The sequence below is a fragment of the Scyliorhinus torazame genome, chromosome 18 (genome assembly GCF_047496885.1).
Source record: "Scyliorhinus torazame isolate Kashiwa2021f chromosome 18, sScyTor2.1, whole genome shotgun sequence".
Classification (NCBI taxonomy): domain Eukaryota; kingdom Metazoa; phylum Chordata; class Chondrichthyes; order Carcharhiniformes; family Scyliorhinidae; genus Scyliorhinus; species Scyliorhinus torazame.
This window is the reverse complement of record NC_092724.1, coordinates 37,578,361-37,592,663: the sequence shown is the minus strand read 5'-3', so window position 1 is coordinate 37,592,663 and position 14,303 is coordinate 37,578,361. Positions and strand designations below refer to the sequence as shown.

The window sequence follows — 14,303 nt, the reverse complement described above, 5'->3', positions numbered from 1 at the left end:
CCCAGGTCCCGGTTGAGGCCGCACTCATGTGTGCGAAACTTGGCTATAAGTTTCTGCTCGGCGATTCTGCGTTGTCGCGGGTCCTGAAGGCCGCCTTGGAGAACGCTTACCCGGAGATCAGAGGCTGAATGCCCTTGACTGCTGAAGTGTTCCCCGACTGGAAGGGAACATTCCTGCCTGGTGATTGTTGCGCGATGTCCGTTTATTGTGTACACCCATTTATTGTGTACACCCTATAACTGTTTGACCTCCCTAAATGCATGACCTCACACTTCTCTGTGTTAAAATCCATCTGCCATTTTATCGCCCACTCCACCAATCCATCTATATCATTTATGAGATTATAGCTATCCTCTACACTGTCCACCACTCGGCCAATCCTTGTGTCATTTGCAAATTTCCCAATGGTGCTCCCCATGTTCACGTCCAAATCTATAACACAAACAGTAAGGGTCCCAACATTGAGCCCTGTGGAACACACTTGAAACAACTTTCCATTTGCAAGAGCAGCCATCGCCCATTACCTATTGTTTCCTGCTATTAAGCCAACCTTTTATCCAGTTTGCCACATTATCCTGTATCCTATGAGCTTTTAATTTTTTTTGACCAATCTGCAATGTGGGACCTTGTCAAATGCCTTGCTAAAATCCATATACACAACATCCACTGCACTAACTTCATCAATCTTTATTTTCACTTCCTCAAACAATTCACCCAAATGTGTGAGGCAGGACCTTCCTTTAACAAATCCATACTGACTATGCCTGACTAGTCCATGTCTTTCTACGTGACAGTTAATCCTATCTCTCAGGACTGATTTTACTAATTTGTCTACCACTGACATAAGGCTAACTGGTTGTTGTTATTTCCTTTGATCCCTTTTTAAACAATGGAGCCACATTTGCATTTCCCCAGTCCTCCGGTACCTCCCCTGTCTCTAGTGAGAATTGGAACATCATCCTCAAGGCTATCTCCTCCTTGACTTCCTTCAGTAGCCTCGGAAATAATCCATCTGGCCCTGGTACCTGGTACTTCCTCTGTCTTAATGATTATCCCATCCAATATCTCACAGTGTTCCTCCTGGACTACTATGTCTGCATTATCCATTTCCTTTGGAAACACAGAGACAAAATATTCATTTAAAACCCTTTCCACAGCCTCTGCATCTACACACAAGTTTCCGGCTTCATCTCTGAAAGGTCCCATTTTTTCCTTAACTAACCTTTTACCATTAATATATTGGTAAAACATCTTTGGGTTTTCTTTAACCTTACTACCTAATCTTTTTTCATGCCCTCTGTTTGATTTCCTTATTTCCTTTTTTACTTAATTCCTGCACTTCCTAAATTTGTCTAGGTTATTTAGAGTGCTTAGTTCTTTATGCCTATTGTATGCTTTCTTTTTCTGTTTGATCTTCCCCTGTATTCCTCCAGACAACCAGGGGAGGGGTCTAGATTTGGTAGTACCGTTCTTAGTTTTGGAGGGGACATCTCTACTTTGTACATTTAGGATCTCGCTTTTTTTTGCTTCCCACTGGTTTTCCACTGATTTATCCTCCAGCAGTGCTGGCCAGTCCAGCTCAGCCAAGTCCCTTCTCTTCCTGTAAAATTTGCCCTCGCCCCAGATCAAAACTTTTACAACAATATAGTTGCCTCAAGTTCAAAACGTTTTACTCCTGCTTTATCACTTTTCCATGGTAATACTAAACCTAACTGAATTGTGATCACTATCCCCAATATGGTTGGCAACTGTCACTTCACCCATTTGCCCTTCTTCATCACCAAGACTAGCTCCAGAACTGCGTCTCCTCTCATTGGGTTTGTCACTAATTGGTTGAAAGAATTCTCCTGGACACACTGCATGAATTTGTCTGGCCGGCTCGCCCATCAGTGGACCCTGATTGCGGGCCAGACCCCATCGGAGGCCCCCCCCCCTGATGAAGGAGCCCCCCCCCCCCCCCCCCCCCCCCACACAGGGCGCTCCCCGACCCTATGCGCAGAGTTCCCGCCGGCTGTCAGCAGGTGTGAACGGCGCCAGAGGGACTCTGCCGTTTCCGCGCGGCTGCTCGGCCCACCGGCGCAGCGCCAAACGTGCTGCCGCAAATGGCGCCGATTCTCCGCTCCTCAGAGAATCGCGTTCCGGCGCCGGGGCGGCGTGGCACGTTTGCGGCAATTCTCCGGACCGGTATCAGAGAATCCCGCCCAAAATATAATCATAAAAGGCTAATGGAGTATTAGATTCTACAATGTGAACACAAATATAGAGGGGAAGATGCTGGGCTCCAGCTCTTCAATGCCCTGGTCCAACCTCATAAGAGCATTCTGGACTCTCATCTCAGAAAGGATATATTGATATTGGATGGGATGCAATGTACATCCACCAGAATGTTACCAGGGTTCCAAGGGTTAGATTATGTGAACAGATTATATAAACAAGGCTTGTATACCCTGGTATATACAAGGTTAAAAGTTGGTTTGGTTTTGGGAAATTGAATGGAATTCTAGCTGGGGAGTAACTTTTACACCTGTGGGGAAAGTGAGAGACAGGCTATTCCGGAGAGAAATTAGGGAACAACAATGAGACTGACTCCTAATATGGCCTAGCAAGCTATTCATTTGTATCAAATCACTACAGATAAGTCGCTAAGCTATGAGGTTGGATGGGCCACTCGGCATCGACCTAAGCACTGGATACAACAATGGTACACTCAGCCCTATCAACCCTGCAAAGTCCTTCTTACTAACATCTGCAGGTTTGTGCCAAAATTGAGAGAGCTGTCCCATAGGCTGGTCAAGCAACAGCCTGACATAATCTCCCTCACACTATTATACCTTATAGACAATTCTCCGGATACCCCCACCACCACCGACCCTGGCTGTGTCCTGTTCCACCCATCAGAGGTGGCAACACAGTGATATACATTCGGGAGGAAGTTGCCTTGGGAGTCCTTTACCTCCAGCCCCATGAAGTCTCATCGCATCAGGACAAACATGGGAAAGGAAACTTCTTGCTGATTATCATATACTTCCCCTGCCCACTGCCCTCAGGTTATTGATCAGTACTCCATATCGAACAGCACTTGGAGGAAGCACTGAGGGTGGCAATGAAACAGAATCTGCGGGAGTCAGTGGGATCCTCCGCTTCGCTGGCAGCGCACCCATGCTCGCGGGTTTCCCAACGGCGTGCGGCAGTCACAAATTGGAAACCCCATTGGCCTGCTGCAGAAGCGGAGAATCCCTCTGCTGACGGAGGACACGCGCCGGAAAACAGGGCTGGCGGGACAGAGAACCCTGCCCAATATATTCGGGAGGGGGGGCGGGGGGGGAGTCTTCAATGTCTATCACCAAGAGTGGCTTGGCAGCAACACCATCGACCAAGCTGATCAAGCCCTGGAGAACATAGCTGCTAGACTGGGTCTGCGGCAGATGGTGAGGGGAAAACCTACTTGACTTCACCTCACCAATCTACCTGTCCCAGATACAGTTGTCCATGATGGTTTCAGGAGCAGTGACCACCGCACAGTTCTTGTGGAAACAGAGCCCCACTTTCACATTGAGGATACCCTCCATCGTGTTGCATTGCACTAACATTGTACCATTGTGCTAAATGGGACAGTTTACAAACAGAACTAGCAACTCAAAAGTGGGCATGCATAAGGTGCTGTTGCAACATTATTGTAATCAATCATAATCTCTAACCTCATGGCCTGGCATTTTCCCCCACTCTACCATTACCACCAAGCCAGGGGATCAACTCTAGTTCAATGAAGAGTAGAGGAGGTCATGGCAAGCATATCTAAAAATAAGGTGTGAACCTGGTGAAGCTACAATACAGGGCTGCATGCCAAACAGCAGAAGCAGCATGCAATAGTCAGAACTAAGCAATCCCACAACAAATGGATCAGATCTAAGCTCTGCAGTCCTGTCACATCAAGTTGTGAATGGTGGTGGACAATTGACCAACTGACAAATATCCTCATCCTCAATGGTGGAGGAGCCCAACACACCAGAGAAAAAGACAAGGCTGCAGCATTGACAACAACCTTCAGTTAGAAGTGCCGAGTGCCCCGGGGGTGGAGACCTGGATAAATGGCATGGCAGGGTTTATAAAGCTGGAACGGATTAAGTTCGTCCTAAGGGGATCGGCTCAAGGGTTCACCAGGCGGTGGCAACCGTTCGTCGAATACCTCACAGAAAGATAGAGGGAATGGAAAAGAAGAAGGCAGCAGCAGCAGCCCAGGGGGGGGAGGGGGGGGGGGGAGGGGGGGGGGGGGGTGAGGAACCAGAAGGACTCTCAGGGTTGTTAATATATATGTATAATATGTATAGGTCATTGCTATAAATAATTGTATATTGGACTGTTAAATCATATTTTTGGAGAGTGTTTATCTGAGACAAGGCAGTTGCCATTTAGTTTTAGTTTTCGTTTTTGTTATATATTATTTATTTTTTGTTTATAAAACAGGTCATTGTTATTTATACGGTTATATTATTGTGTAAAGGATACACAATGTACTGTGATGGTTGACCAAAAATTTTCAATAAAATATTTTTTTTAAAAAGAAGTGCCGAGTGGATGATCCATCTTGGTCTTCTCCTGAGGGGCACAGCACTACAGATGCCAGTCTTAAGCCAATTTTATTGAACATAGAACATAGAACATACAGTGCAGAAGGAGGCCATTTGGCCTATCGAGTCTGCACCGACCCATTTAAGCACTATCCCCGTAACGCAATAACCCCTCCTAACCTTTTTGGTCACTAAGGGCAATTTAGCATGGCCAATCCACCTAACCTGCACGTCTTTGGACTGTGGGAGGAAACTGGAGCACCCGGAGGAAACCCACGCAGACACGAGGCGAACGTGCAGACTCCGCACAGACAGTGACCCAGCGGGGAATCGAACCTGGGACCCTGGTGCTGTGAAGACACAGTGCTAATCACTTGTACTACCGTGCTGCAATTCTCTCCAATTGATATCAAGAAATGACTAAACACACTGGATACTGCAAAGGTTATGGGCCCTGAGAATATTCTGGCAATAGTATTGAAGACTTATGTTCCAGAACTAAGTCTGTGCCCCCAGACAAGCTGTTCCAGTACTGCTACAACACTAGCATCTCTTTGGCAATGTGGAAAATTGCTGAGGTATGACCTGTCCACACAAATCATAACAAATCCAACCCAGCCAAGTATTGTCCCATGAGTCTACTATCAACCTTCAGGGAAGTGATGAAAGGGATCGTCAAATTACTATCAAGTGGCACTTACTCAGCAATCACCTGCTCAATGTTGCTTGGTTTGGGTTCCACCAGGGACACTCAGCTCCTGACCTCATTACATATCCATAGTCCAAACATCGACTAAGAGCTAAAACTCAAGAGCTAAGATGCGAGTGATTGCCCTTGACATCAAAGAAGGCAACAGTGATTAGCACTGCTGCCTCACAACGCCAGGGACCCGGGTTTGATTCCGGTCTTGGGTGACAGTCTGCTGTAAGTTTGCATGTTCTCAGTCTGTTTGTGTGGGTTTCCTCAGGGCACTCTGGTTTCCTCCCACAGTCTAAAGATGTACAGGTTGGGTGGATTGGCCATGCTAAATTGCCCCTTACTGTCCAAAGGTGTGCAGGTAAGGTGGGTTATGGGGTTACGGGGAAAGGGCAGGGACTGGGCAATTCTGCAGTGAATAATTCACCCCCTGACTCCCCAAAGCCTGTCCAGCATCTACAAGGTACAAATCAGGAGTGTGATAGGACACTCTCCATTTGCCTGGATGAGTGAAGCTTGAACAACATTCAAGAAGTATTACACCATTCAGGACAAAACAGCCCACTTGATTGGCACCCCATTCATCACCTTAAACAATCACTTCCTCCACCATTGGCGCACAGTGGCAACAGTGTGTACCATCTGCAAGATGTACTACAGTAACTCACTGAGGCTCCTTCTACAGAATCTTCCAAGTCCACAACATCTACCACCTCGAAGGACAAGGGGAGCAAATGCATGGGAACAGCAGTAGCTGCAGGTTACCCTCCAAGCCACTCAGCTGTCACTGGGGTATAATTGTGGAACTTCCTTCTTAACAGCATTGTGGGTATACCTATACCACATGGACTGTAGGGGTTCAAGAAGGCAGTTCACCACAACCTTCTCAAGTGAAATTAAGGATGGCCCTAGCCAACGACGCCCACATCCGTAGAAGAATAATTTTAAAAGTTCATGTAAAGTGTGCCAGCAGTGTGGAACCCGCTCCCATACTATCGATGCTATCTCAATAGGTCTGAGAGCAATAGATTTTTGCTAGACAAGGGTTTTAAGGGATAGGGAGCCAAGGTGGGTGAATGGAGTTAGGTTACAGATTGGTCATGATCTCATTGAATGGCAGAACAGACCCAAGGACTTGAATGGCTTACTCCCATTCTTGTCACCCAGACATTCTAACTAGTGCTGTAAGTGGTTTGAAATACCTTGGGCTGGATTCTCCGCTGTCGGGGTTCTCTGTTGAACCAGCGGCACAGGGATTTCCTGATGGACTGGGGCTGCCCACAATGGGAAGCCCCGTTGGCTGGCTGGCGAGACGGAGACTCCCGCGGGGCACCAGATCTCGGCGGGACGGAGAATCCCGCCCCTTGTATCTCTGGGAGTAAACCATTGTGCTGATATCATAATATTAATATAATATGAATTCAAATATAATTTGAATTGGCAAAAAACATGGAGCAGGCTAGGATGCAATTCCCATGTTTACCTCTGTCAGGACAGAAAGTGAACCCACATTGTTGGTGTTATTCTGAACCACACACTAACCAACAGAGCTAACCGATTCCTCTCAGTGGGACGGAAAATTGAAAAAGTGGACAGAAGGATGGCAGATATTCTCTCTCCAAAACGGAGAAAGAGCTGAAGTAAGAAATAATCTCGTTAGGTTTAATCGCATTATTCGTAAACAACCAAATTTTAAAACACAGAATTAAGCAGGTGGAGGAGTTAATGAGCTAGTCAGCTTCACTCAGCATTCTAAAAGAAAATTACATAGATTTTCAAAAATCACGGTACCATAGAAGCGAATTATGGCAATGAAAATTGCACAGGTAATTTAAAAAAAAATTAGAGTACCCAATTTATTTTTCCAAATGAGGGGCAATTTTGTGTGGCCAATTCACCTACCCTGCACATCTTTTGTGCGTTGTGGGGGTGAGACCCACGCAGACACAGGGAGAATGTGCACACAGACAGTGACCCGGGGCTGGGACCGAACCTTGGTCCTCGGCGCCGTGGGGCAGCAGTGCTAACCACTGTGCCACCGTGCTGCCGCATTTAACAGGAATTAATGGGAATGTGATCACAAGGATGTAAAGATGGTTGGAGGGATGGAAGCAAAGGATGGAGTTTGTATATTTGTTTTATCTACATATTGAATCTTAGCAGAACAGCATTGATCTGGCATGTAAATCTCCCAGGGGGTTTGAGAGTAATTACCAGATCCAAATGCAGCAAAGGCATATTCCAGCAATCAGCTGACACAGCAAAGGTGTCAAAAACTGGAAAGAATGTTTTTTTTGTGTTAATGAGAATGAATCATAAACTATTTGACTGCCTATCTAAATAGTAAGTAGCATATGACAAGGAGGTGTATGCCACAGTCATTTTTTGTTCAAATGCCAAAAAGAATATGAAAAACAACTATCATCTTGTTTCAATGAGGAGGCTATGAAGTTTATGTAGTGAAAATAGATATTGTTGCTCTCTGTGACAAGTGTTGACAAACTGAACATATGTGAATTTGGATTGCATTTGGATTTGACAGGGACTTTATTGCTAAAGAAATTGCCTTGGTCATGAACAATTACCCGCCATTCTTGCATTTTGTATACTTGGTCAGATTACAGTGCAGTCAGAACTTTTATCAGCGCAAGTCCAGACATTCTAAACTACAATGCAAGACAGCATTGTGCACCCATTTAGTTCCTTGTATCGAAGAAATAACCTGTTAATACGGTCAACATTTCCATATTTCGGAGCCTCCTCCTGAAGTCACAGATGTCAAAATTAATCATTATCTCCAATGTGTCAGCTCAGCCTTCATCCAAATGAGGAAGAGTACTTGGTGACCAGATTCTCAAACCCGAGACCAAGGTTATGGTTTACCGGGTAGCAGTGATCCCTATGCTGCGATATGCTTTGGAAACTTGGACAAGGTAGGGCAGGCACATCAAAGTACTGGAGAAGTGCCACCAGCAGCGCCTTTACAATGTCCTCCAAATCTGGTAGCAAGAATGGTGGTCAAACACTAGCCAATGTGCCCCACATCAAGGCACTAATCACTCAAAACCATCTCCATTATGCAGGACAGGACATGTCATATATATGCCTGACACCAGATTCCAAAGCAACTGCTCTACTTGGACTCAATGGTGGTAGGAGACTTCCAGGAGGATAACAGAAATGCTTTAGGGATGTCCCCAATGTTCTTTTTAATATAAATTTAGAATACCCAATTATTATTTTCTCCAATTAAGGATAATTTAGCGTGGCCAATCCACCTAACCTGCACATCTTTGGGTTTTGGGGGGTGAAACCCACACAGACACGGGGAGAATATGCAAACTTCACATGGATAGTGACCCTGAGCCGGGATTCAAACCCGGGTCCTCAGCACTGTAGTCCCAGTGCTAACCACTGCATCACGTGCCGCCCTAGGGATGTCCTCAATGTATCGCTGAAGTCTAATTAGTATCTTATGCAAGTCCAGCATAACCTCTTTGCTCTTTCACTCTATGCCACCATTAACAAAGCCAAGGATACTGTATGATTTATTAATTGTTCTCTCCACCTGTCGTGCAGTCTTTAATGATTACTGCACGTATCCATCCAGCTACCATGCTCCAGAACACCCTTATTGATTTGTACTTTATTTTATATTGGGTGGGATGCACTGGTCGCGTTGCGCCCGAAAAGCAACGCAGCGTGGTGCAACTTCTGGGATCTACCCGGCTTCTAAGCCTCCCGAGATCTAACGCGATCTCACGAGATGTGAATCCTGCCCATAGTGAGCAGGATTACTTTCTGTCAAATCTGCATATTAGAGCACAGCACGTCAGTGCAGAAAACAGGGCTAAGTACGACCTCGCCGGGGAGTTCCCGGCTGAGACTCCAATCTACCTGGATGGGCGTTAGATAGTGGGGTGTTTCTTAGCGCTCCGAGCGCCAGGAAACACCTGGCTAAACTCACGCTATGGGACTCTGTCCTCATTGGAGTAGATCATGCCAATTGTCTCTCCATATTCTTCCCACCTTATACACCTCCATATTGAACTTCATCTGCCACCTATCTGCTCATTCTACCGATCCTTTTGACGTTCTACATTGTTCAATTCACAGTTTACAATGCTTACGATTTTTGTATCATCTTCAAACTTTGAAATTGTCTACTGCACACCAAAATCTCGATCATTAATATATAACAGAAAAAGCAACTTCAAACCTTCCTGCAGCCTGGTTAATGGTTAATGACCATGATCCATTATTTGCTGTTTCCTATTATTCAGCAAATTCTGTATCTAATGTTCCTACTGTTCCTTTTATTCCTTGAGCTACAACGTTTCTCATAAGTCTGTGGTGTGGCACTCTTATGGAGTGGCTTTTAGAAGTCCATGTACTCCACATCAACAGCATTACCCTCGTCCACCCACTCGCATAAAACTCCAGAAAGTCAGTTAAATTCGGGAAAGTATAGCGCTACGTCAGTTGATGACTTTGGCCAAAGCACTGAATTACCTTGATTGTTTTGGACTTGGGGCTGGTCACTAACTTATTTTTGGTGATAACAGATGAATGTCTAACCCAATTTATTTCAAATGGATTAGTGCTTCTGTTAAAATAGCAAACATTGGAATCACCCATGTGTTCAGCATTCATTCACCGTTATCACCAACAGTAATCTGCAGCCTCATGTGTCAAGTGTATGTAACATATTTCACAAAGAAATGTTGAGACCTGTGGTTGAAGGCATTTATCTTCCTTTATAAATGTTAAACATCTGCAAAATCTAATTTCAAATAATAGGTTAAAAAGATTAAGCTATTATTGTCCAACATGAGAGCTGTTCAGATTTTAAAATAATTCCTGCGTGACAAAGTGTTAGTGTGCGAACAGTCATGCTTTTTTACACCCAAGTGTTCAGTTTAGCATTGTGCACACAGTGCCCTAATCTGGAGATCCTTGGTTGGCGGGGTTTTGGTTTGAATTTGTGCTTTTGCTTCGGTTACCTCCTGTTTTCAGTGAAGCACTGAGTGATAATTAAATATAAACGACAGTAAATTTTGATTCAATCATTTCACCAACAGTTTTGCCATGGTGATTAAACTTGATCCATACTTTTCTGTTTACAATTGAAATCCAAACTTCACGATTTTACTTCTCAAGGGAGAGAGCTGCAAAAAAACTTGTTTAGCCCATTGCAGTCGCTATAAACATCTTTGTTCATTCAGATTTGTGGCATTGGACCTGGGTTTGAATCCCACCATGGCTGGAAAAACCCATCTGGTTCACTAATGCCTTTCAGGGAAGGAAATCTGCCATATTTACCTGGTCTGGCCTGTTGTGTTATGTAATTTGGAATAACACAAACTGCAATAACACAATATCTCACTCTGTAGATGTTGGTCTGTGGAAAGAGGCGGGGTGTGAGTGCCTCATCCCTTTTATAGTGAGATACCACCCCTGAGTGTCCTGACTGCTCATTGGTCATGTCCTATTCTATGTGTTCATTAGCTGCATGTTTGCATATCATAACATGGCCTACCTGTGATTCCAGACCCACAGCACTGGCCCGTCAAGGGCAATTAGGGATGGGCCATAAATGTTGATACAGCCTGCAACGCCCACATCCCTTTGAACAAATTTTTAAAAAATCATCCCTACAGGGCAGAAGAAGGCCATTTGGCCCATCCAGTCTGCACCGACCCACTGAAAGAGCACCCTGCCGAGGCCCACTCCCCCCACAAAACCTTTGGACACCAAGGGGCAATTTAGTGAGATCTACCCGTTGCGATGCAGTGCTTTTTGGGCGCAATCCACCTAACCTGCAAAACGGATTATCCGGAGGGAACCCATGTAGACGCAGGGAAACCGTGCAAACTCCACACAGACACTAACCCAAGGTGGGACTCGAACCCAGGTCCCTGGCGCTGTGAGGCAGTGGTGCTGACCACTGTGCCACCCACAGATAAATAGGCTAGTTCGGGGAAATGAGAAAGTGCGTGGGGGGGGGGGGGGGGGGACTTGGGGAGGGGGAAGTGAAACCAGAACTTACAAACACAGAAGGGCAGGCGAGGGAGATCTCATTTGCAGCAGCACATGCTTTATACTGGGGCAAGGCACCATGTGAGTTTTCACAAGTAACGGGCAGGTTCAAGATTCCTGCTGCTTGGTCTCAAAAGTAATGATTGTGTCATGTGGAGTTGACAACCCAGGTTAAGTTCCATTCGTACTCCTCTGATTGCCAAACTTGATTTCATTCCTGTTCCCCCCCCTCTCTTTCTCTCTCCCTCCCCCCCCCCCCCCCCCCTTTCTTTCCTCTCCGAAGTTGCCCACGAGTCGAGCTGATCAGGCCGGGTGCTGGAGCCTACCATGAGTGAACGGCAGACCAACATTAACAGCCTTTTCCTGAATGAAGACTCGGCCAAGCGGAGTCCGGCAGACAATCGAGTCCAGCGCTTCCAAAAGGCGGTGAGGAAGCGGGCTGGCCGGGCCAAGAAAAGCTTGAGCAGCATCAGCCGGCAAAGCGTGCAGAGCTTTTTCAAGAAAAATGCCTTTGTCCTTTTAACTATCTTTGCCGTCATACTGGGTAAGACATTTAGATACATTAAAAACCGGGTCATCAGCGTGTCGTGTCGTATCTGGGCACAAATGGCTTAAACAGCCCTGACTGATTTATGGCTACAATTAATGGTAGGTAACCAAAGAGAAACATAGAGAATTTTACAGCACTGACCCTTCGGCCCATCGGGTCAGTGCCGGCCAGCAAGCACCTATCATTCCTCAACCCATTTTCCAGCACTTGCTTGTCTGCTGTGGCGAACATTTTGGACAGAGACATTTTGAGCACGGATTTATATGTACTTAACGTGAACAATGAATTGAAATATTTACAATGGGCCATTCATAAATATAAGAAGCCTGAGTCAAGTTCCATTGAACATGTCAGGCTTAACAGCAGGGGTCTGGCTTTCCACAATCCCAGCAATTGATGGATTAACTCCACATTTCTCATCCCACCTGTTGCATTCCATGAATATGTGCATGATCCTATCGGCAAAGGAATGTTCAAATATCTCAGGGACATATCCTGATTATCTTTAAAACTGGGTGAACATGGGCCGCACGGTGGTGCAGTGGGTTAGCCCTGCGGCCTCACAGCGCTGAGGTCCCAGGTTCGATCCCGGCTCCAGGTCACTGTCCGTGTGGAGTTTGCACTTTGCGTGGGTTTCGCCCCCACAACCCAAAAGATGTGTAGGGTAGGTGGATTGGCCACGCTAAATTGCCCCTTAATTGGAAAAAATGAATCGGATATTCTTAAAAAGAAACTGTTTTTAATGTTGGAATTTTTGTTTGCACTGTCTGAAAACTGGAATATTAGAAAAAAAAAAGTCAAAGGTTCTAAGTACAAGTTTGAGGTTGTAACTTGAGATGACTGTATTCCAGATGGGAGTGGAGCAATACCTTATGCAGTGCAAACACTTTGATTTGTACTCCATCTTTCTGCTCATGCAGTCCAATCCTTTCTACTTATTTTGTTGAGATTTTCATAAATTTGTCCTCTATAAACAAATACCTTTCCTGATCAGCATATTGCCACTTTACACACAGAATCATAGAAATGTTACAGCGCAGAAGGATTCAACCCATCTTGTCCATGTCAGCCGAGGACACCCAGGTGTCCTTTCTAATCCCACATTCCTGCACCCGCCCATAGCCCTATACTTTACAGCACTTAAGGTGCAGGTCTAGATACTTTTAAAAAGAGTTTAGGGTCTCTGCCTCCACCACCAACTCGGGCAGTGAATTCCAGATTCTCACTACCCTCTGCGTAAAATGTCCCCTCTACACCTTCTGCCACTTATCTTGAATCTATGTCCCCTGGCTCTAGAATTCTCCACCAAGGGAAACAATTTTATCCTGTCCACTTCCCCTCAATTTTATACACGTCAATTAAGTCAGTCCTCAGCCTTCTTTGTTCCAAGGAAAATAACCCCAACCTATCCAATCTCACCTCACAGCTTCACTTTTCTAGCTCTAGCAATAGGGCAGCATGGTAGTACAGTGATTAGCACAGTTGCTTTGCAGCTCCAGGGTCCCAGGTTCAATTCCCAGCTTGGGTCACTGTCTGTGCAGAGTCTGCACGTTCTCCCTCTGTTTCCTGTAATGTGGTGACCAGAACTACATACAATATTTCTGTTGTGACCTTACCATGGTTTTATACAATTCCAACATAATATCTTTATTTTTATATTCTATACCTCTGCCAATGAAGTTTCCATATGTTTTCTTTACAACTTTGTCTATTTGAAATGCTGTCTTAGGGACCTGTGCACTTTTACGCCAAGATCTCTCACTTCATCTACCCCTCTTAGTACATTCCATTCATTCCTCTTTTTGGACCTTTGATGCCACACTAATTAAGTTAGACACACATGCTATGTGTTATAGAACATAGAACATAGAACAGTACAGCACAGAACAGGCCCTTCGGCCCTCGATGTTGTGCCTGTGTTGGTCAAGTTACCTTAGAAATGCTTGCTCGGATCTCCATGAAGGTCTTCCCGATCTCCTACCGTACTTTTGGTGGGACCTCCCACCAACGAAACAGCTGAAAGTGGCCATTTATATTACTTCTTTAGGTGTTGCACTCATTTCCAGCTGAGGTTACAAGTGCAAACTGAGAGACCTCCCTCCTAACACTCACCCTAACACCTCCCAAGGTGCTTTGCAATATTGTTTGATGCAGTAATACAGTGGCTGGCATGACAGAGTAATGACAATGATATTTCAACTGCAGCTCTGATAGATCTGACCTAACATTTCTTGACGTGGCAGAATGGAGGCAACTCTATACTGAGGCTGACTTAAAGTTTTGGTAGCCCCACGTTCCCCCTCTTTGCAGGGCCCCTGCTGGCTATCTGGCCTGGCGTCTGCTCTCTCACCCTCAATGGTCCAGTTGCCACCCAGCCCTCTCACTTTCAGCCCTAGTCTCTGCTCGACTTGCCCCGCTGGCTGCCACTCCCCGAAGACCTCAGTGCCAG

At 45.6% G+C, this 14,303-nt stretch overlaps 1 protein-coding gene across 2 annotated transcripts in view; it reads left to right on the top strand.

Moving 5' to 3' along the window:
- slc1a6 (solute carrier family 1 member 6) overlaps nucleotides 1-14,303 on the top strand; it is a 268,210-nt gene that overhangs the window by 59,272 nt on the left and 194,635 nt on the right. For both annotated transcript variants that reach the window (XM_072482585.1, XM_072482586.1), the window contains one exon: nucleotides 11,588-11,848. In XM_072482585.1, the coding sequence (XP_072338686.1) occupies nucleotides 11,632-11,848 (217 nt within the window). In that variant the 5' untranslated portion in view covers nucleotides 11,588-11,631. The remainder of the gene's footprint in view (nucleotides 1-11,587; nucleotides 11,849-14,303) is intronic.